The sequence below is a fragment of the Drosophila sechellia genome, chromosome 3R (assembly GCF_004382195.2).
Source record: "Drosophila sechellia strain sech25 chromosome 3R, ASM438219v1, whole genome shotgun sequence".
Taxonomy (NCBI): Eukaryota; Metazoa; Arthropoda; class Insecta; order Diptera; family Drosophilidae; genus Drosophila; species Drosophila sechellia.
The window spans coordinates 10,268,034-10,291,048 of record NC_045952.1 but is presented as its reverse complement, the minus strand read 5'-3'; the positions used below and the strand labels follow the sequence as shown (position 1 = coordinate 10,291,048).

At 41.5% G+C, this 23,015-nt stretch overlaps 1 protein-coding gene across 3 annotated transcripts in view; it reads right to left on the bottom strand.

Annotated features, from left to right (window-relative positions):
• Positions 1 to 23,015, bottom strand: part of LOC6613770 (patj homolog) — a 29,272-nt gene that overhangs the window by 2,651 nt on the left and 3,606 nt on the right. Inside the window, exons 2-3 of one of the 3 annotated variants that reach the window (XM_002038203.2) lie at positions 19,717 to 21,902; positions 18,730 to 19,665 (exon numbers count right to left, since the gene is read on the bottom strand). In XM_002038203.2, the coding sequence (XP_002038239.2) occupies positions 18,839 to 19,665; positions 19,717 to 21,544 (2,655 nt within the window). In that variant the 5' untranslated portion in view covers positions 21,545 to 21,902 and the 3' untranslated portion in view covers positions 18,730 to 18,838. Of the gene's footprint in view, positions 1 to 18,729; positions 22,397 to 23,015 lie in introns of those variants that run through there. The other 2 variants (XM_032721721.1, XM_032721722.1) reach the window with 2 other exon arrangements.

The window sequence follows — 23,015 nt, the reverse complement described above, 5'->3', positions numbered from 1 at the left end:
AATGGACCATTCGGTTATTTGTTATTAACCCGAAATGGGCATTCAACAAACCTAAAAACCCGCTGGAAAATATGGCAACACTTTGCTTTCGGCCAATATATGTGGCAGTAGCAACCAGAGAATCCAATCGATTTTAACAGTCAGTAACCAAAAGGTTTTCCTCAAGGGAATATCCGGTGAATGTTGTGTCACTTTATGGCAAGTTTAGTGTGTTACAACCTAAGACTGGAAATAATATTGGGTGATTGCTGCATTTTGTTGACCAAAATGTTGTGATTAACATTGATAAAATATCTCTTACTTTTACAAAGTGTAGAAAACTAAGTTTCATAACGATGGTGACCTTGCTTTTCACTTTCCACACACACACTTAAATATGAAGGATATATAGGGCTATGAATTTTCAGTACCTGACAATTTTTAATCAACACCCAGATGGCCAACAGCAACAAATGGCCCGAAACGAAAACTTGGCTACGAAATGTCGCTGGCGCAAATAAAAAACAAATGCAAAATATTCCCTCGCAATTTTGGCACGTGCATGGCCCACATTGTTGTTGTTGTGCTTATTGTTATTGTTGTAGTTGTTGTTGGCGATTGTGTGAACCTTGATTAACGCAACAGGACGGAGAGGGGGGTTGGTGGAAGGGGAGCCGGCTGGCAACATCGGCGGCGGGGATATTGTTGCTGTTTGCCAAATCTCTCGGCGCTGTCTCTCTAAATTTTAACTATGAATGTCCTGGGCCAGCAATAACAACTGAAATTATACACTGGAAATAAATTAACTAGTATTTTGAAGTGAAAATACATCTTGGATGTCTTATATATCATGTGTTTTAGGAGTATTTGATTTTAACTCATGAGAATATTTGTATTTCCTTGTTTGATATTAAATAATTTAAAATAAAAATTTTTTTTATATAAAATATATGTTTATTAAATATCAATAAATTTGGATAAAAATAAAAATTAATTACTTATTTGAATTATTTATTGTTATTTATTATTTATTGTTCTGGCATTTTATTTTAAACTAAGTCTGCGATTTTATTGTAGAATCCTACAAGCAACACGATAATTTCTCCGCGTGCATTTTCCTATTTGTGTGTGCGAGTTGGCAGTAAAATTTGTTTACCAAAACCTTCTTAGCTTGGCTTAGTAGCCCCCGCACCGCCATTGTTTGTGTATTTGCATTTCGGCTGCTCTGGCTGTCTTGTGCACCCCAAAAGCATGCCCCAAAACCACCCATTACGCCCCCATTACCGCCCCTCGAAACCCCTACCCCTTTACCTACGCCCCTGGGTGTGAAATTTCATGCATATATGTATGTATCTATGAATGCGAGTGTGCTGGTGTGTGTGTGTGCGTGTGTGTGTTGGTGAGAGAGTTCGTGCCTCGCCTTTGGCCTTTTTGCAGCTTTTGCTTTTTAGCCACTTTTGTTTGCCTGGCTGTTGTTGCCTTTGTTTGCCGCTCCTTGTTCCCTGGCTTTGGGTTTTGGACAGCACAGAGTCCTTTGACCAGGCTGTCAGCGCCAAAAAGGGAACGGGATAGGATGCGATAGACGAACCAGGGAGTACAGAAAACGGCGTCGCACTAAAACATCTCAGACAAGTGAAATGTAAATTGGTTTCCCGCCACTTTTCCATTGTCGCGGGAAATGCAAAGTGCATTTGGTCAAGACATTGTAAGCGATTCAATGGGAACATTATCCATTACTAAATACAAAGAAAGATGTTAGTAAATGCTTGCTTTTCAAATAATTTTTTTAAGAGCTAAGTTCAACAATTAGTAAATACAATGGATGAAGTTTGTAAATTCTTGCATTTCAAATAATTATTTTAAGAGCTAATTTCAACGGATTATACCCATAAATTTCACTAAGCATTTTTTATAAGGCAATAGCAACTGCCATTTTATTTTTCCTACTTAGTAATATAGTAGTAATATAGTAATATATTTTTGAAACATGAAACTTAAAAAAAGTCGAACTAATTAATACGGAAAAACTAAAAACGTAAGCAGTAAGCTTGGAACACAGGTCAGGGTAATCCGTTGTCGAAGTCACCAGCTTCTAAACTTTCTGTTTTATGATATTGCCAGAATTTTATATTCCACGGCAGCCAAATGGAGGGATTTTTGGTAGCGCGGAGGCTGAAATATATATGAAACCTGGCGCAGCTGCTCGCCGAGCATTGGGTGTTGGGTATCGGGAATCTCGGACTCGGCCTTTTTTGGCCACTGGAACCGCAGCGCGGAACGTGTTATGCAAATCTGGCTTGGGTTTTGCCAGCCTTTATTTGGCCTGCAATGGGATCTGCTGTTGACCATCTGCAGTGCCAACGGTGGCATCAAAAACAATTTAGCTGCTCCGCTCGGCAGTTTTTGCCACCGGAGCGCACTTTTTTTGCACCCTTTTATTTGATTCACTGAAAATGTTAATATGAATTGCAAACAGTCCATTGTTTCGCGCTTATTGTTATTTTCATGTTTACCGTCGTCCCAGTTTGTAACCACCTTTTTTCCGCAATTAGCATGGCAATGAGGGTTGGCATGCGTTTTGGCCTAGGTTGTCGCATTAAAAATGATATCCTAAGTAGATTGCACAAATTGCTTGCAATTATATTTAATAGCTCGTTCAAGTGGGCTCCATAAACGTGGAACGAGCAGCCTATTTAAACTGTGAGTTGAAAACTAAGGGATGGGTTCTTGAGGCACCCATACCATTTCCATTCGATGCTCAAAGGCAAAAGCAATTTATCAAAAAATCGGTCAAGAGCACTCGGGAAACGAAAATAAGAAACGCGTGACCTTTGGCCACACAAGAACTGACGTGAACGGTGTGGTTTCCGTTGAGAAATAATAGCAAGAGCACTTATCTTAAGTTTTAAATGACAGTAGTCTGGATTTACGTTCATAATATGTTATAAAAGATCGAAATTATTTTATATATTTCTCTCTACTCTTACAAATCTTGCTATTTCTAGTTGTTACGTACGATACCCCTTGATAAAAAAGGGAAGGAGAGTAGTAGGTCAGGCATACAGTATAATAAATGAAGCACATGTCCAATCACTTGTGCCATTTTGTTCGCCAATCAAAGTTTTCAGAGCGCTTGAAAAAGGAACTAAAACAAAAAGACTGAAAAGTTTGTGAACTTTCTGCAGGCCAACTTATCGACAGTCTCCGGGCCACAAAACAATCAAAGCGAGCGCCGTTACGAGAAAAGGGGCGGGCAGGAAGGCAAGGGCGTGGCACACATCCGAGGGTAAACAATAAACTTCAATTATGAATATTTCAGCAACTGGGATGGCAAAGTGCAGGCGAAAGAGTTGAAACATACTCAAGGTGCGACAGCGGCAGGAAAAGGACAAACTTTGGGGCTAAAACTCTCCGTGGACAACTTGGTGCGAAGGTGAGGAAAGTTCAGGGGCATTGACTTTGATCTTGGTCCTCCGGCTTTGTTTGCCATTCCATTCGAGGGCAAATAATAGAGGACCAAATAATAAGCAGCAGCAGCTCGCCGAGTTTGAAAGCAATTAAATGGGCTTTTCGCCGGGCTTAATGGCCAGAAGACGACGGCGGGGTAGCATCTAATTAATAATTAAATTTAATTTCCTTCCCAACCATAAAAGTATTAATTGCTGTCCACAAATCTGGCTTAGCCCAATCCCTCAAGTGGCCAATAACCCACCGATGTCGAGCTGAAAATGCCCATCAGCTCCCATTCCGTCCGAAGTGTTGCCTTGTTGCTTCCGGTGGTGGCACCAGCTCGAAAACCAATTGCTCCGCCGACTCCTCCGACCTCCTCATCCCAGAAACTTGCTGCCGAGATTGGATTGGGCGATAATAAAAAATGAGCCATGCCCCAATGCCACCACTACACAAGCCAATGTAATGTGATGCTCGGGCACGGGCGACGTTTCCGCTTCCCGTTGGACAACTTCCGGTGGCAGCAGTTTGGCGCCACGTCACATTGACAGCCTCCACACGGCCTTATTAATATCGAAGTAACATGTGTGTGCGTGTGTGTGTGTGTGTTTGCCCTCCCAATGGCCGCATAAAATGCTTCAGCAGTATGAAAGCGCTAAAGTGTCTCCAACTGAACTGAAAAAAACCATGTAAACAAGCTTTTTGGGCTTGCTTTAATACTTTTTGTCACATCAAAAGTTTTGTCACATCAAAAAAATTTTTTGTAGCTTTTTTTTGGCCATTTGGCTAAAGATTAAGTCATAATAAGTTGCCAGTTAATATCTATTGGAAATCTAGAATTCGGTAAATATTTCATTGCCGAATATGTTATTGTATTTATAGGAAATGTCATCTTTAACTGCAGCCAGTTTTTTTTGCTCTGCATGAAGTGTGATAAAAATGCGCTGATGTTGGTGGGAAAAGATGAAAGACAGTGGCCCGAAATTGTATTGCAATAAAATGATTTATTTGCCCATATTTCCATTCGCAGGCCAAGGAGCGAGTCCAACTAAAAGTGGCAGTAGAGCCACTGACATGTTGAAATATGCCGTTGTCTTGTGGCACGCGCTTCAAGGACAGGATTCTTTGTGGGGCGACGCTCATGAAAATGTAATAATTCCGACGCTGAAAAGGACAGCCTAGACTGCCACGTGGAGTGTGTTGATAAGACCACACGCCGTACAACCAGATTTTCCATCTGCAGAGGCCCGTGTCGCTCAGCTCGGACTTGTGTTATATCATCCGCCTTCGTTTTATTGCAGTCGCAACTTTTATTAAATCGCCATGAGGAACAACCGAAGGAGCAGGAAAAAAGGAGCAGGCAAAAAATTCATTTTTGGACTGGCCCCTAAAAAAAAAAAAAGAAAAGAGTGAAACCTTATCTGCAAATGTCGTTGCCTTCCTGTCTTCATTCCCTGAACGATCCGGACGTTTGGATTTTGGATTTTGGGGTAGAACGAGTGAAGAAAGGGATTCACTTTGGCTCGACTTTATTGGCCTTAAAATAGCCTGCCATGAATGCCATTTGCCGGGTTTATCAACGGCAATTGGGCCAAGCCAAGCCCAGTCAAACCATTGACGTAGATAAATTTAATTTACCTTCTATTTGGCTTGCGAATTTCTTTATATGCTGATTTTGAAAACGAATTTGCTTGATGGAACAATAACAACGCAATTCGTGCAGATTCTAAAGGACGAAATTGAGTTAACTCGGCATAAAAGCCAGCCAACTGCCAAGGGAGACAAATTTGCTTTGACAGGTCACGGTGTCGTATACGCAACATACGTATCACGTATCCGCCATGTCAGCCGTATATGCTCAATTTTCGCAGTCACATGTTAAGCACGCCTCATCAATGCCATCGCCATTTTGCAATGACATTCCAATAGTTTTCTTTGATTGCTTAACTGACGCGAACGACTGAATTTGCATAATGCACGTTTATCAGCCAACAAATTTGCATTCACAAACTATTTCGTTATTGTGAACAATAATATTGATGCATATTGAACTAAAATACCTAAGCAATTTAATTAAAACTTGTTTGAATAGCAGTATAAAGGAATTCAAATGTGCTGTGTCAAAGACAATTGAAAGGCAATCGCTTAATCAATATTTGACCAGAATTAGGGAAGAGAAAAACATTAAATTTTTCATAATTAATGAAAGGGCGCACAGCAGAGAAATGCCAGGGCTCAACAACACTCTACAAAGGAAAAAATAGTTTAATGGCATTTTAATTACAAAATGAAACGAAAAGACCATGGAAGGCCTTCGATATTTAACTGTCAGCTGGGGATTTGCCCCATTTTGTTGCCTTTGTGATTATTAGTATTGCTGTTGTTGGCACGGTGTAGTTACAAATGGTCGGGCTATAAATTGCCACAGCCATAGTGTCCATCATGTTGAAATGCTTGAATTTTTCATTGCTTGCATTTCAATTTCATGGCCAGCCATTAAAATTGACGGCCCACCCACGCCCCCTTACATAAACGCCCCCACAATGTGCTGGGTGAAAGAAAGGAAAGAGGAAGCGAGAGTGATAAAAAGAGGCCAAAAGCAAATAGCCAAAAAGTCGTGTCTTCAATTTCACAAAAGATTTGTGCTACAAAAATATTTGAAATTTAAAGAAAACCTCTTGATTGCAAAACCATTTATATATTCACAGTTTTACCATTAGGTCGTTTTCAAATTTTCTTTTTCATTTTCTATTTTTTATGTTCACGATTGGGATTTTCCTCTATTTCTCCGCGAAAATCGGCAGCCCGTTCTGTGCAGAATTTTCCCTTCGCTGAATTTTCCTTGAGAGCATGTTGCATAATTTACGGGCTGTGAACTGCGAGGAATGGAAGAGAAGCGGGTGTATCAGCTGATTTGCTTTTTGCTTGGCTTTTGGATTTTAAGTTCAGTGCAGCATGGCATCCTTTGAGATTAAGCTGCTGGCTCCAAAAAGTGTGCTACACACACACAATAAAATGTTTCTTTGCATTTGAGATTTGTGGCTGCAACAGCTGCTGCCACGGTGGCTAGCCTTTTTCAGATTTTGGCAAAACCATTATTTAGAGTCCAACTGGGCGTGGAAGCGACTAATGTTAGCGGCAATTGCGAATTCATGATTCACCAGGGAGGAGTTGCGGCAAATTAAATTCCCAAATTGACGGGGGAATTGTATAAACAGCTAAATACTTTCTGGTTTTCTTTTGAATGGAAATCATTTACATTCGCTTCATTGATGTCTTTGTTGTTGTGGTCATAATTGTTGATTTGATTTTGGTACGCGGAAACTCCATTAATCATCACAAACCAAATTTTATTTCATATACAACGTAATTTCATAATTTTTAAGGGATATCGATAATTATTGGGGAATTAAATGGGAAAACATTCGAGCATTGTTCAAAAGTTTAGGTGTGATCAAGAATATATATACTTTATATAGTCGGAAACGCTTCCTTCTGCCTGTTACATACTTATCAACGAGTCTAGTATACCCTTTTACTCCACGAGTGACGGGTATAAAATGCAAATCTGACGATTTATGAATGAATACATATATGTTGCATATTTGCTAATCAAATTAAATAGATACATCTAAAATTAGTTGGGCCTCATTAAATTCTATCTTTTAAATGCCCACTTATTTCTCGCAGTGTGTTCCGGCAATCTGACAATAAGCGAGCGTACATCTGTTACGCTGATTGATTTATCACTCGATTGAAACAATTTGATCTGCATGCGCTTGACAGTCGCTTGATTTACGCCAGTGCAAACATGGCTAATCGGCCTCCAGCCATCGAATGTGTCAACTCAACACTGACCCACAAAAGCCAATGGCTTTGAGATTGACCCCCAAATGCCCCCAACTGCCCCATCGTCCACATCCGTTGGGGGATTCTTGCTTGGCACCAGGCCACATTGAATTTTTGCTCGCTAAACTTTATAATTAATTACATTCGCATAATAAACGAACTTAAATATGAAAATGAAGTGCAAATACAGGCAGCAGAATAGGATGACAAGGGGGGCAGATTGAAATGAGCAGGGGGTTTGGGGTGGAAAATTCTGGGTATGGAATATTGCTCCACCGTTTGTGCATAAAACAGACAGCGGCGTTACAAGCAGCGCGGTGCCACAATTTAATGCCGCTTACATGAAATTAATTTGCACAAAATCAATTTCAATTTACATTCATTGTGGCTGACACAAAAAAGGTGTCAAAATGTGCCGGAAAAACTAAGGAAAATGTGGAAGGGCGGCTCTGCCTTCTGACATTATGTCATTGTGGTTTCGAAAATCTGCGTTGGTTGGAGCCAACGTGATAAATACATAATGATAAAACATCAAATTTGCATTAACTAAATACTAATGTGCTTGGTTTAGTTTTTTACAAAAAAAAGCTTTCGTAATGCGTTTTTCATGTACCATATGTAGATTATTGTGAAATGATAATAAAAAACAAATATTCACAGTCAAATTGGAAGGGTGTTAAATCTTTCAATTATCAATCATAGAGCTATTGTTCGTTTAAAATTATAAGCACAAGTTTTTATGACTTTAACAAATATATTCGAATTTATTTTTCCATCGCCTCTGAATTCATTTTCGTTAGAATCTATTTGAATGTGGTCTGCTGTGGACTAAGCAAAAGTTATTCGCATATAAAGCACACAATTGCGTGGCTGTTTGGAGTGCGGTACACCATATATGGTTTACACCAACAAGCAGTAGAATTTGTCTGGTTGGAGCCTTGACAGGATAATGTGAACATGAGAAGCGCTACCAAGGAGCACACACACACACACACTTGATTGCCTGGCTTAGTTGTGTGGCTGGCTTGGCATTGCCTTCTCTCTCTCTCTCTCTCCTGCACCATCTTTCTCGCTCTACGGGATAATATCGCCATCAATCAGGACCCCCGAAAACAGATCCGATATGCATGTTGTATTCGCAAACGATGCTCCTGGGCAGGCCAATCGGTTGGTATTTGCTCTCGGGAACCAGGACATTCAAGTGTATCCATATTTTATGCATATTTGATCAAGCCCAGTTTACAGGGGAATTGGACCCGAAATATATAGACAAACGTAATTGGATTAATCTTGATAATAGAGTAAGTTGCATGGACTGGCTGGTGTTTGTTTCATTAAGCAAAAGGAGTGTTTTTGCCAAATTTATACATAACCAACAAAATAACTATTCATTAATAACTCCTAAATTGTATTAATATTAAAGGTGGCACATTAATTAAAAAAATGTTGTGTGAAGCACTCTAACAAATTAAGTAAATAGTTAGCAATGCACTTCAGCTTTGTTTCAAGTGTTGCCCATATTTAGCTAAATTGTTATGCCTATCAGTTCACAATTATCAAAATCATTCGAGTGCTGGGCAAACCCTAATTTTCATGCAGATAAAGTGAAGCGCAAATTGTTAAATAAACTCATAAGTGAGCACTTAAAATGGCGAGCATTCATGTCAAGTCTCAAAATGGACAGAAAATACTCACTCAGATATCATCGTGTGTGTGTGCACTTAAAAATTGCATTGCCTGCTTTCAGGCGGCGAAACTAGGTGAAGCGGAAATACAAAGGCGTTGGGAAAAGCCAAGCGAAAAGTTGGTGGAAATGTCAAATGCGAAACGAAGCGAAATCGCCTCGGGGCCAAGCCTATGCAAATGCGATCCGAAAGCGAGAGCTCATGGTAATTGAATCACGCTGCGAGTTGTAAGCGAGTTGTAATGCATTCCCTCACTTACCCCGCCCCACAAATTTTTCCCCCGGGCAAGCCATTAGAAAAGTGCACGAGTGGATGGGGGGTTGGGTTGGGTCGGGGCCGGGGCCGGGGGGGATTCACATGGCTGGCATGTTGGGAGATCGTATTCGTGTTTGACAAACGGCATTTCAATGCTTTCAACGCACACGCAAACTAACAAACAAACAAATAACAAATATCATTACAGCGACTTACACATGCAACGGCTGGCTGACAACGACAGAAATACATGGGTTAAAGCTGCAGATGTTCTCAAAATAGTAGTAGCACAAATCAAATAAAATAAATAGAATTAAAAATACGAATATTGAATATAATTGAATTTATGTTTTCGATCCTTAAATTCATGAGTTTTCCAAAGCAAAAAGCACATTCTGCACATAGTATTGGCTTTGAGAATTGGAAAACTTTCTGAATAGATGCAGAAGTTCAATTTGGCAATATTCGGTGCTATTTTTATGCCTACCACTGTGCAAATGAACACGGCAAAGGATATGAAAGCCGGCGACGACAACGAGCATACATAAAAGATGAAGAAAAATTGCATATAAATGCGGAAAACACTTGCAGGGGCGGTGGCAAGCGGAGGGGTGGAGCGGTGGTAAGGAGATGAGAGAGCTGCTTGCCATTGTCAAGTGGTTGTTGTTGGACGGGAGGCGAGGACTGCCGCTCAACCGCCGATTGAACTTCACAGGGCGTATGCGTAATTTTTGCATATATATGAACAATACATATGTACAGGGTTCCTCTATCACTATGACCACCATATGCAATTGGAAAACTCTTTGCAGGACATTTGTGGCATGAGTATTTTATGAGTTCGGATCTTTCCAATAATTTTGACTCATATTTTATGATAAATATCTTTGAGAAACGAAAGTATTCTTAAAAGTATTCATAAAAGTATGTATAAAAGTATTCATAAAAGTATTCATAAAAGTATTCATAAAAGTATTAATAAAAGTATTCATAAAAGTATTCATAAAAGTATTCATTAAACTATTCATAAAAGTATTCATAGAACTATTCATATAACTATTCCCGTGCTTAAAGAATACTGCAAAAAGAAGCCAAAGAAGTTTGACTGTGGGACTATATACCTGAGCATATATGCAAATTCGCATACATCCGAACACAAATAAAATTTCTCGACTCCTCCCATACATACATCTTCATTCAATATACAGACCGCGATGTCAAAAGCGTTTTCACGTTGCGAGCAACAAAAGCTGTGAAATAGCATTAAAATGCGACAACAGAGTGAATAAAAGGTGAACGATGAACTCTAGATCGATGGCCACCACATAAGCACGTACTAAACTTTAAAGCAAATTGAAAGTAATAATAATAATATAATATTCTTTAAACTTAGGAAACATGCAGAAAATGCCCAAGAAATACAAATATTACACTAATTTAAATGAATTTAATATACCCTTTACCCTACTAGTAAAGAGTACCAAAAATTTAAGAACAACCCAAAAACTGGTTTTATCTGTTTTTAAAGCAAAGTTCCAGCAAAAAGCAAATTAAAGACAGTAAAATTGGTTATAATTCAGTCACTCGAGGAAGTTGTAATTTCCGACACTATATAGTAAAAACAATAGAATTAATTGAACTAGCCTTTTCAAATCCTGCTAATTCCAGTGATACCAACGTTGAAAGTTGATTTCAAAACATTGCCACGCCCAATTTAACGTCCACAACCCACACCTTTGGAACAATGTTGATATTATCATTTTTTTTTTGTTCTTAAACTTTATCGTTCGCTGCTTAGTTCACCAATCTCGACTGACATTCTAATATTATACTTTTCCTGGCAGCTGGGACATCTCTTTATTTTCATTAAGCTTATTTCCGATTATATACTGCACTGTTTTCCAAGCTTGAGGATTTTTCCATCTACCCAGTTTTCTCTTGACACATTCGTTTTCTTTGAGACCAACAAAGGTTTAAGTCTGTGACATTTTGCTACGCTCTGCATTTAAATTTAATGTTATGTACATTCTGTGCTTCTGTTGGCTTGGTCTAAAGCTGCTAAAATATTCTGACTGAGAGAATATGTAAAACAACAGAGGTAGCATCTAAAAACAATATCAACAATAGGGGAACACCAGGAGATGCAACATCAACAAGGTTTTGGAATCATTCTTATCAAGTTTTAACAACCTATATTGGAATAGGCTAAGACATATGGTTATTAATGCACTACTCTTGTTATCGAACAGTTAAGATAAAGATTGATTATATAAGTGCTCATCACTACTGGTTCATCGTTTGTTAGTGGCGATGCGTAAACTTTGAACTCCTATGCAAGTGATGAACAGAAGGGGAATGAAGGGGCGAAGGGTGTGGCGGGCGTAGCTGGACGGGGGAAAAGGGGGAAAGTGGGGAGGTTGTCAGGACATTTGGTATTTGGGGGGTAATCTTGGCATGCACAATGAGCTCTCGATGACGTCGCGTGTGTGTTTGCTCACAGGCTATCTGGCAGCCGCAGTGGCTGAACACATTTTGGCCTCGCATGCAGGACAAACAACTCTGGGGGCTTAAAGGAGGGAGTGGTTGTTATAGGCGGGGGCCTAAAGGGGGTGGTTAAAGGGGGGGTCGTGTTTGGGGGCAGCGGTGCTAGTAAGCCGGTGGAACAGGTGAGCCAGTCCTAAAACAGCCGAGGGCCCATTTTCGCGGCCCGTTTGCACTGCAATTAAGAGTCGGACCAAGAACAAATGCCGACAATTTTGCACTTGGCTCACATTTGGCTCAAACAGCAAACCTAATTAAGCTGAAAGCCAAAATCAACGTGGCAGTATGATCGCACTGCGCTGCCGTTAAATGTTTTTGAAAATATTAAGTCGTCTATTTGTGGCAATTTAAGAGAGTATCTAGTAGGTTATCAGCTCCATTGATAAAAAAAAAACAAGAGAGAATGCTGTAGTCGAGTTCAGCCGACTATCAGATATCCGTTACTCAGAATCAAATGAGAAAATTTTAAAATAGAAATTTAGACAAATTAAAAGATCCTAAATAATTGCTGAATTCTTTCTGAATCAATGTGTATTAGGAATGGAATGAATAGACGCTCATTACTTCTAGTAAAATGTCTTATAGAGCAAATTGGTTTATATTTATTTTTGAACGTATCTCAATACCTACACGAACTTTACTTTTTGAACTATAAATCAAATTAATTTTCATTTTTTCTAGACTACTTTGCAAGCAGCGGCTCAATTATACCAATATAGAACATATTAATACAGTAATAAAAAATAAATCAAAACCCTAATAAAATTATGAAAGAATATCCAGAAATGTTTCATTAATGTGGGCGTGGCAGTTTTGTGCGGTTGGTGGGCGTTAGAGTGGGCGTGGCGACATGGGTCAACAAACTTGCGCTGCGTTTATGTCTCTAGAATCTGCATGTTGAATCTCAACCTACTAGCTTTTATAGTTCCTCAGATCTCGACGTTCATGCGGACAGACAGACATGTCCAGATTGTCTCGGCTTTTGATCCTGATCAAGAATTTATATATTTTTTATTTTCTACTCTACAAATATAGTTCTTATGACCTTTGGTGATGTTTTGATAAATACAAAGTTTTGATTCACCAATAAAAAAAGGTAGTGGTGAATGGAGCAGCAGGGTCACCAGTGCACCCACACACACTCAAAAGAACACAAGAACACATACCCCAACATACACACACTGTGTGTGGAATGGGTGTAATTAAATATGAAAACATATGTTTCCCCTTTGTTTTTCACAGGCTCGAGTAAAGTCAGAAAAATCAATAAGGACTTCGAGGTCCGCGGAATTCGCAATTTATTAACCATATGCATAAAGGACGACCAACTGAATGTATGGATATGGGTATATACGGATAATATGGGGCAATAAGTGGGCGAGGGGCGTGGCAGCTGCAGTCGGTAATTTGTATTTAAGTAAGTTAAGTAAATCAGTTGACGACTCGGCGAACGCAAATCGTCAAATATTTATAAGCTGCCAGTTGAGCTCGCTACAAATTTTATGACAACCACGGGTTGGGGGCTGAAAGTCGAGGCATTTTGTGGGTTTGGGGGTTTTGGGGGCTTTGGAGGCCTGGTGGCCTAGTGGCATTGTCAATTATGGGAATTATGAGCAGTGAGTGAGTCAGCGGAACGGCTGTTGAAGCTCATCCACCGACAACTTTGCGCTCCTTCCTCAATTTACCTCCCCTGGCAATTGCGTCAGCAGTTAATTTTTATGTATTTTTAAAACGCTGCCATGCCCCACAATTTTCCCCTTATTATGTGGGCCCTACAATATTAACGGCCATAAGCGACGGGCCAGATAAATATCGCGACAACGACGAGCACTCGATACGAATTTATGCACTTGACTCGAGTAGGAATCCTTAAAAAAGAGAAAGTAAATTACTTCAAGACCAGCAGATGATTGAAATACTGAAGGACCTATTGAATGACGAAGACAGCAGTTTTTTTCGAACACGTTTTTATCAGCGTTCAAATGAAGCGTTTGCTATATGAGGAACTGGGTGTTAATGGGATTAAGAACTAAAAAGTATCTTTAGAGAGAAAGGTACGATGTATAAAATATAACCTATTTAAAGAATTTTCCCAACTTAAAAATAGTTTTGAATTTGAAATAAAGAATTTATCAAGGCATATTTATTATATATATTATTATTGATATTTAAGTCAATGATTTATCACCACTATTGATAATCGTGAATAAAGGGAAGTGGTTTAGTCACTTATACATACATCTTATAGCCTTTAAATTTACCATTGATTAGGTGCATAAATGCAGCAACCCTTTCATTCGCAAAAATATAGGGTGCTTAGCTAAGAAAAAATAACTGAAGCCAAGCTCATTCTCGAAGCATTCCAAAGTGCACTGGGCCAACGTGGCGTATGGGTGATGTGTGATGGGTAATGGGTAATGGGTGATGGGGACTCACAAAGCGGGGGATGATGAGCTTGTTGTCGATATGCCAAGATAAAGCCAGCAACTTGTTGTTTTTGTTTCTGTTTCTTGTTGCTGCCGTTGTGATTGTTGATGCTGCTGCAAAGTGTAAGCTGAAAGTTCAGGCACAGACAATTGCAAAGTGGTTGCACTGAGGGCGAAGTGGGGTATGCAAATGGGTCTATATAGAGAGGGTATGCGCTTCCTTGCCGCTGTGTGTATTATGTTCTTGCCCCGTTATTGTTTCCCCATACCACACCACACCACATCATTCCATTCCATGCCGTGCCGTGCCATTCCCCCGCATCTGGGAGCTGCCTCATCTTCACAATTGTTGCATTAAATAAATGTTTTTTCAACCCATGTCCACCTTACGTGCTTACATGTGATTGTGGAGAGAGAAAAATGCCTATGATCAGCTGGGGTACTCAGTAAATTAATTTTAATTAATAAAATATATAATAATAAAAGTAATAAACTGAGGATTATTATCCCTATTGCATGCTAAAATCACAATTGAGTGGTAAAAGGTCATTGTTATTCAATAAGCAATATTTATAATGAATAATATATACTTGACTTCGTGTTTGATGTTCTCTTTAAATCTTTACCATGTTTCGATATCCTAATCTTAATTTCAAAGTCCTCACAAGCATTTGTTAGTATAGCTTGTGCCTCTGTGTTTATTCAGCAAATAGCCGATACTAATTGTTTTCTGTGCACCAAGGAATTCATTCCAGTGGAAAAACCGGGAGACTGCCTCCCAGGCACAGACGTTGATAGATTTCCATGCATGGCCGACACTCCTGGGCGAAGGAAACGGAAGTGGAAATGGCGGAGACACGGGCAAGGCTGTGGAAATTTAGAAAGCTCACTTAAACACACACATATACACACACAATATGTTTGCGGTGTGTGCAATGCGTTTTAATGAGTTTTTTGTTCTGCCGTAATTATTTTTGCAGTCTGTTGTACTTGTAAAGCGCAAATATGCTCGAAGAAACGGCAATCAGGCCCAGAGTCATTTTAATGAAAAAATTCTAAATGCAGGAAATGAAACACTTGCGTTTTGTTACGTAAAATGCATAAGGCAGATATTTAAATGCTCAAACAGTGAGCAAAGCAAACCATGGCACATTTATGAAAATATTTTTACTATTTACGTTCTTTAAATTCCAACAAATATATCTGGCATTTTGCGTTTGATGTTTTAATGAATAGTAGATATCTTGGCCATATTTTATTGTAATCAGCCAGTTTAGACAGATACTCATACCATAAGTTAAGAAAATCATAGCATATTTATGAAAATATTTTTTATTTTTCAAAGTGTGTGTTCTATTACTTGAATTCCTACAAAAATATCGGCATTTTTCGAATTGAGTTAGGCATGTATCAAATGTTTTAATGAATAGTAAATTCATTGGCAATTTCTATAGCAATCAGCAAATTGAAACGGAAATGCAAATGCAACAGAAACTTCAACATTAATCACACACAAGTTGCCACTGGAATTATGATGTTGCTATATTCCATATTCACATATTTACATTTGTGCAACTGCAATGCCACAAATGCAAATTCGCCCGCCTTCTGTCAGTCGTTCTTATGAGCCATTATTATCGCTGCAGCAACGAATTGGCAGACTGTCCAGCCAACCTGACATCCCAACCGATGTTTACATTAATTTGATTTAAAATGCAACGCCAGCGCATCAGGATTGCTAAGCTGCCAGCAATAAACAATTCACGGGTTCGGAAATTCTGGGCCATGACGTAAGATTCATTTATTAAAATGCTATTGGAGGCCTTCCAAGAAGCCAATGAATAAAATGACTAGCCTAGATTGTTGCAAAACAGCTCAAAATGTAGCTCAAGTTAAATTAATTTCCCTAAGTGTATTATCATACTCAATTCGATTAACTTAATAGTATCTACTATATTTAAAAGTCAGCTAAAAAACCGAGGAGTAATTACAGCATTTCAAACTAGTGGGTATTCATAATTGATTCATTGATTCAGACTTCTACTCATTACTACTTTTTATGATCTATTTCAAAAGATGGAAAAAATAAGTGAAAGGATTTTTTTTAATAGCTCATTTATTTTGAAACTACTTCGCCTGAAAGTGCAAAATATTCCAATGGTTCATTGCCTTAGTTAAGTGTTAGAATTTTAATGGAATTTTCAACTGTACCACAATATTCAGTGCTAAACTTTTTGAAATAATACCTTAATAAAATGTTGTTTGTTATGCATATTATATTTCGGTTGTGTAAATATTTTGTCTGCCATGATAAACAATGGAACACACAATGAATCCATGCGATTGTTGTGGGGCGTTTAATTCGTTTGTTGCCCCAAGTATTGACTCGGCGAAAATTACTTTCCCTTTTTTGCAGCTCTCACATACTATAGTAATTATAGGCCTGTACTATTTAATTCCTGCATTTACACGCAATTTCGCATTTTCCTATGATTTTCCATCTCATAGATACGATTGGCCTGCTCAGCTATTTTTCCCGATTGTACCTACAAAATCCATTGGCTAAGCTATTTTGATGCTGCTGCTGCAGTGGCGTTAAATTTTGTTTTCAATTTTCAACACTTTTAATAGCCAATTAATTAAACGGGCAAACAACAACAAACGACTATCTACCCAAATATTTACACACACTTGCATAAATATCCGCGGGTATACATATATAACTTCGTGCGGCTTCTGTGCGATATGTATTTACCTATATGTGAATATATGTATATATTTTGGAGAATAAAGAATTTCCCCGTCGGCCTTTGCACATGTACCAAACATTTTTATAATTGCTCGCCGAGCTTTTATTATTCAACCAAGTGGCGGTTCCCAGACCAACTGATTCGCACCTGAAATATACCCCACTCTATACATATACGGAATGGAACTTTTCGCTATCGCCGCATACATAAATCATCGACCAACTGGACTGCCAGTTGGCCAAGACAGCAGAGCAGCCTTATTCTATATGCTGACCAACTATTGCTAAATAATGACTTTTTAAACAAAGCCAACCGGGCAGACAAATCGTAAGTTATGAATGCGAACGGCGAGAGCCAATTAAGATAATTACTATTTATGAGGTTAACATGGAGGGAAAATGTCGAGCTCAGGAGATTAGTGGTAAACTTCAGTTTATGCCTCGTCCAGCTCTCGACTCTCCGCTTGTCAAAGTTTTGTATTTATATCTACGCATAAATTATTTATGCGTGAGAAGCAGGGCCCCAAAACTGGGTGGACCAAACTTGGCATTTGTGGGTGAAAGTTTCCAAGCCAGCCTCCTTGCAGACACTTACTTTCCCTTTCCCCAATTCCCGGAAGCCCCAACATTTCAGGTGTTGGGTATTAAAAGTTTTCAGCATATGTCAACCGCCTTGCAATTTCGTCCTTGTTTAATTACAAACCTAATGAATTAAACACAGAGGGGGAGGTGTGGCTAAGCTTATTACATGAATTATTCAGGATAACAGACGAGAAATTGTTAAAGGAATTTTCACTAGCAACAAATATACAATGAGTTGAAATAATAAATAGAATAATTGCCAAGGCAGTTGCAAGCATCTTTTAAGTATATTAACTTGATTTCAAGGCGTTTCTATTTTCAACACAATGATGAACTAATTCTTAGTTTGATAAATTAACTATATTACTATCTCCAAATTAGTTTCTAGCGTAAAAGTGTAGTTACCCAAGCATAAAAATAGACCGAGAAATTGGTCAAACATTTTTATAAAGACAAATAGCAGGCATTAAATTAAAGGGTTGTCTGCAAATTGGCCACATGAAAGCCTGTTGTCTATATATAAAGGTATATTCAATAAAAAAGCAAAAGAAGACAAACTGGGCGTATGTACTACTTCAAAAGCATATCAAGAGGTCATCATCTTGACAATGGGCCAACTCCCATTCATTTTCTGGTTCCCTTCCTCAGGTGGGCGTAACCTTTTAAAATGGCTTTTGGGCGTCACCAGGGGCAACAATTAAAGAGGAAATCTCATAAATATCAGCTGGTATATCAGGAAATTGACTTGGGGCTCTCTGATCCGAAAAAAGGTATTAAGGTATAAATGCGCGAGAACCCAAAAATAAACAGTCACTTGATTAAAGTTGCATTCGGGTCGAAGGGGAGGCAGAAGTCGTGTGGGGCAATCGGCGTCAGGTGTGACAGGTGACAATTTAATAAGAACTCGACTCGCGTTCATATTGATTTCTGACAACAGCTGTGACATCAATCAGTCAAAAAATACAGATACAAATATATATACATATATCCGTTTTCTGCTTCTTGAATATTTAAAATCCACTCTTGCAGAGCTCGCATGATTTAAATAGTTCAATATATCATAGCTAAAGCTAAAGAAACCTGTTTATATATTCTTCTTATCCTATTTCTTTATAGTTTGTATTCGAATTTGTATAGGTAAATATTATGTACATAGATAACTTTCCTAAGCTTTCTTAACTAAAATGAAAGTGTAATAAAAAGAAGTACTCACACAGTGTGAACTGGTCCAGTTCCGGTTCCGTTTCCGCTTCCGGTGGCCTTGCCATTTCCCCTTGCAGTCCTGCCTCCGACTCCTGATGGCCGTCGGGAAGGGGCTGCCACTATGTGCTGGCCGAATCGCCCAGCGGCGAGGCTATGTTGCTGTTGCTATTGCTATCCGAGGCGGAGAGGGGTCGGCAGATGCCCAGTCGCGTGAGACCAGGCGGCATGGCCTTCAGAATGGACACCGCCTCGTCCAGCTCGAGGCCCTGGAGCAGGCGATCGCCGACGCTCATGAGGCGATCGCCTGGATAAATCTCGTTGGTTGCCTCCGCAGCACCACCGCGTATCAGGCCGCGAATAACGATGACACTGCCCTCGGAGTCCATCGGATCCTGGTAGTCCAGAATGGAGAAGCCGAAGCCCTGTTCCGTTTTCTCTATATCGACGGCGGTCACTTCGCAGCTCCACAGAGCCAAGCCGGAAACGTTTTCTAGTGACTTGGAGCGAGCTCCTCCACCTGCAGTGCCCCCCGATCCTCCAGCCGCTGCTCCCGCATCCGTTAAAGTCGCCGTGCTGGACGTGTAGAGCGAGCTCTCCGACTGGGCCTTGCTCAGCAGATTCTGGAGACTCTGGTGGCCACCGGGTAAGAGGCTACGAGTCTCAAAGGCCTCCGGATTTTGCGAGGTATTTATGACCGACGGAACGTGAGTGCCGCGGGCGCAGACCAACTTAACCCTGGCGGGCAGTTCCTTGAGGATCTTAACCACCTCGATGTGTCGCAATCCCTGGAGCTTGTGCTCGTTCACCTGGAGGAGCTCATCTCCCGGCCGCAAGATGCCCTGACGCCCCACCGGCCCGTCGGCCAGTATCGAGCGTATATAGTGATGCGGACGCTTCTCAATGCCGCACTCCACGTCCACAGTGCCTTCAAGGCTGATCCCTAGACCTGAAAGTTTATTTATTTCGGCAACTAAAATTTCACTGTCGGGAAACTCACTTTTCCAGGCCACGCGCAGCGAGGCGGCCGTCGGGCTGGCCGCTTTCACAGGTGCCTCGTTCGTGGGCGTTGGCATCTGGCCGGGATCGAGATCGGGATCGGGATCGGGATCGGCATCCGTTTCCGTATCCCCAAGGTCTTTGACCCTCTCCGTCTCCGGCTTTGACCCTTTGCGGGCCTGTGCCGTTTCCGTTTCCGGCTCTGGACACTGCTCATCGGTGTCATTGCCACTGTCATCGGCCAGGATTAAGCTGCGCCCATTCGTAAGCGGCGCTATGGGACTGATCCTGGGCGCCTGATCCTTGGTGACGCCTCCACTGTGATCACTGCGGTCCAGCACGTGCGACATGTTCGATTCGACGGTGTCCCGGGAGGGGAGCTCAATGAACTCATCCTCGGCTCCCGAAATGCCCACATACTCCGCCTCCACGGCCTCATCGCCTTCGGTGGCTATGGAATCGGCATCCAGTGACTTGGGTGGCAGCCAACTTAACGTGGCTATCGACGGGGACCCAGGCATGGATAGCTGCGACTCCTGGTCCTGGTCCTTATCTTGACTCCTATCTAGGCCGGAGGGAGCAGATGTTCCTTTGATTTCGGTCAGGGCCACTTGCAAGTGCTCATACTTTCTGCCTCTGAGGAATCGTTCCAGAGTCAGATGAACCACTATGTCGGTGTTCCTGAGCAGTTCTACCGCCTGATGGTTGGTTACGCCGGATAGGGATCTGCCATCCACGGCTACAATGCGATCATTGATCTGGATCTGACCACTTGTCTCCGCGGCACTTCCCTCAATTATGCTCTTCACGAATATACCCGAAAGATCCTCCTCCTCGCATACATATCCGGCCACCGTGATACCCAGGCCGTAGACATTCTTGTGCAGCTCCACCACGTACGTTTCCGTTTCCGGGGAGTCCATGTAGGAGTCGGGGGAACCGGAACCCGACGCCGAACCGGATCCGCCATCTTCGTTGGCCAACAGCTTGCGTTTGCTGTCGGCTATCACAGTCTCAATGTGCTGGTTCTGATCCTGAACGCATCGCCATTGGGTCTCCAGGGGCAGCATCTGCAGGGCGGGACGTGGCGGCGGCGATAGTATCGAGAAGGGCACTATATCCAGATCCAGACGCGGGCAGGGGCGTTGGCCAGCATTGGAGTCCGTGAGCGTCGAGTGGCCTCCACCACCCGGAATCGGAGGCAGTGGGAAGTCAGCCAGATCGCCGGCCAGCTCGGACAGTTGTTGAAGCTGAAGCACCGCCGCACTTGGGTGCGGTTCCACGGCAGACAGTTCCGTGCCCTCGGCGGGACCGCCGCGCACCAGACCCACCAAGCTGGCCACATCCAAGACGCCGCCGCCGCCGACATCGCCGTCGCTGCCGGAGCCCGCCGCTGCTGCCGCTGCTGCTGCGGCTGCGGCGGCTGCAGCAGCAGTTGCAAAACTCGGATTCTGGAAGAGATGACGCGACAGTTCTTCCGGGTCGGAGAGGAGCTTAGTTGGTATAATCGGCGCCTGACAGGCCAGCGTTTGGTAATCGATGGCCGTCGGCTCCACCGGCCGCGCCACTATCAGACGCACCTGAGCTCCGGTCTGACGAAGAACTGTTGCCACCTGCTCCGAGCTGAAGCCCCGCAAATTGACCTCGCCGATCTGCAGCAGATGATCGCCCAGCTGCAGTCGGCCGTCCCGCTCGGCCACGCCCCCGGGCGTTAGGGCCTTGATCACCACACCGGTACTGCGACCGCCCACGAGGATGAAGCCCAAGCCGTTGCCATCGTTGATCAGATCGATGACCTCCACCTGCGACCATTCGGTGTTGAGAACCATCTTTTACCCCAGCTAATTCTGTCGTTGGTAGCCTTTTTCTCTTTGTAGTTTTATTAAATGTTGCTGACGATAGTTGTTGTTGTTGCTGTTGTTCCTGTTGTGTGTTTTCCGTTCGCTTTGCCCTTGCTAACATGTCGCATTTATGATTGTGTCCAAAATTTAGCGGTGGTGCTGTTGGCAATTGTTCGTTGTTGCTCCTCCTCGCCGTCAAATGGAAGGAGTGTGATGAATATTATGGTTGCCGGAGCAACTGATTTTGCATCGAGAGTCATTCAACCGACAATTATGGCCCGGGAACTGTGCTCCTGGCACCGCCAGCTCCAGCCGCATCATCCACGACCGCAACAGCACAGCGCACCTGTAATTATGCAGCACACGCACGCACTTCGCATCAAATAGAGTGGAGTACGCGGCGTATACGCAAAACGCGGAATAGGTGGCGTATACGTAACGCACTGCAGAGTGTATATGTGTGTGTGTGTTTGGGTTACGCGGCGTATACGCAATGCGAGCGGGTACAAAAAGAAGAGACAGAGGCGTAGCACGGGCGTGAAGCGAGAATTTGAATAGCTGCCCTGCCACGCATACCATTCGACGTTCCTTGCCAATACTCTCGTTTGAGGTATATAAATGAGGTCTTAAGCCAACCACATTCTTATCAATTTACACTCGAAAAATGCTGCTGATAAAAACAACATAAAAATATTTAAAATTAGGCAGTGGGTTTTTGTACAGCTCAAAAGGGGTAAATTTTAAGTGAAATATACATATGGTATATGATGTATTGTTTCTTAACCAACGTTTAGATCTGCCTAGTGGATTGTAATAAATATAAACAATTTATTAAAATAAACTTGAATTTATTGCAAGATTCATTTGGATTATAAATTAAAATTTAATAATTTGTGTCAAGTTCAAAGCAAGTGTGTGTCATTTTAGTAAATATTAATGGTTTTTTAGAATATCAAATGATATTATACAAATTCTGCTTAAATCAGTTGGGAATTGCTTGGAACAACAAGAATTTTACCCATGTTCCTCCTTTTTATTTGGCAAATCCAATAAGTGAGCCTTCAGCTAGAAAGTTGTTCTTTCATTTGTTTTTTGCCCACATTAATGTTTGAACAGGTTCGCTAGGGTATGCACAACTCGATGTTCTTTTAAAGTTCGCATTTGTGTGTTGGGTGGCTGTTGTGTTCTTTTTTTTTTGCCCCCTTCTGCCTTTTTAATGGCACCTTTTTTGCACGATTTTGTAATTTACATGCACACACACGCACATGGGAAACGAGAAGTTTTTACCTTTGCAGCTCACGTGCCACGCATGTTTGGCACCAGTCCCGCTTTACAGCAACCCAACCCAACCCACCCATTTGCCTCTTGGCCAGGCCAAAAGGCAGTTCTAATTGGAAAATGCCATGATATGAGCCTCGAGAGGGGAAAGGACGTGGCGTGGGAGGAGGGAGGAGGAGAC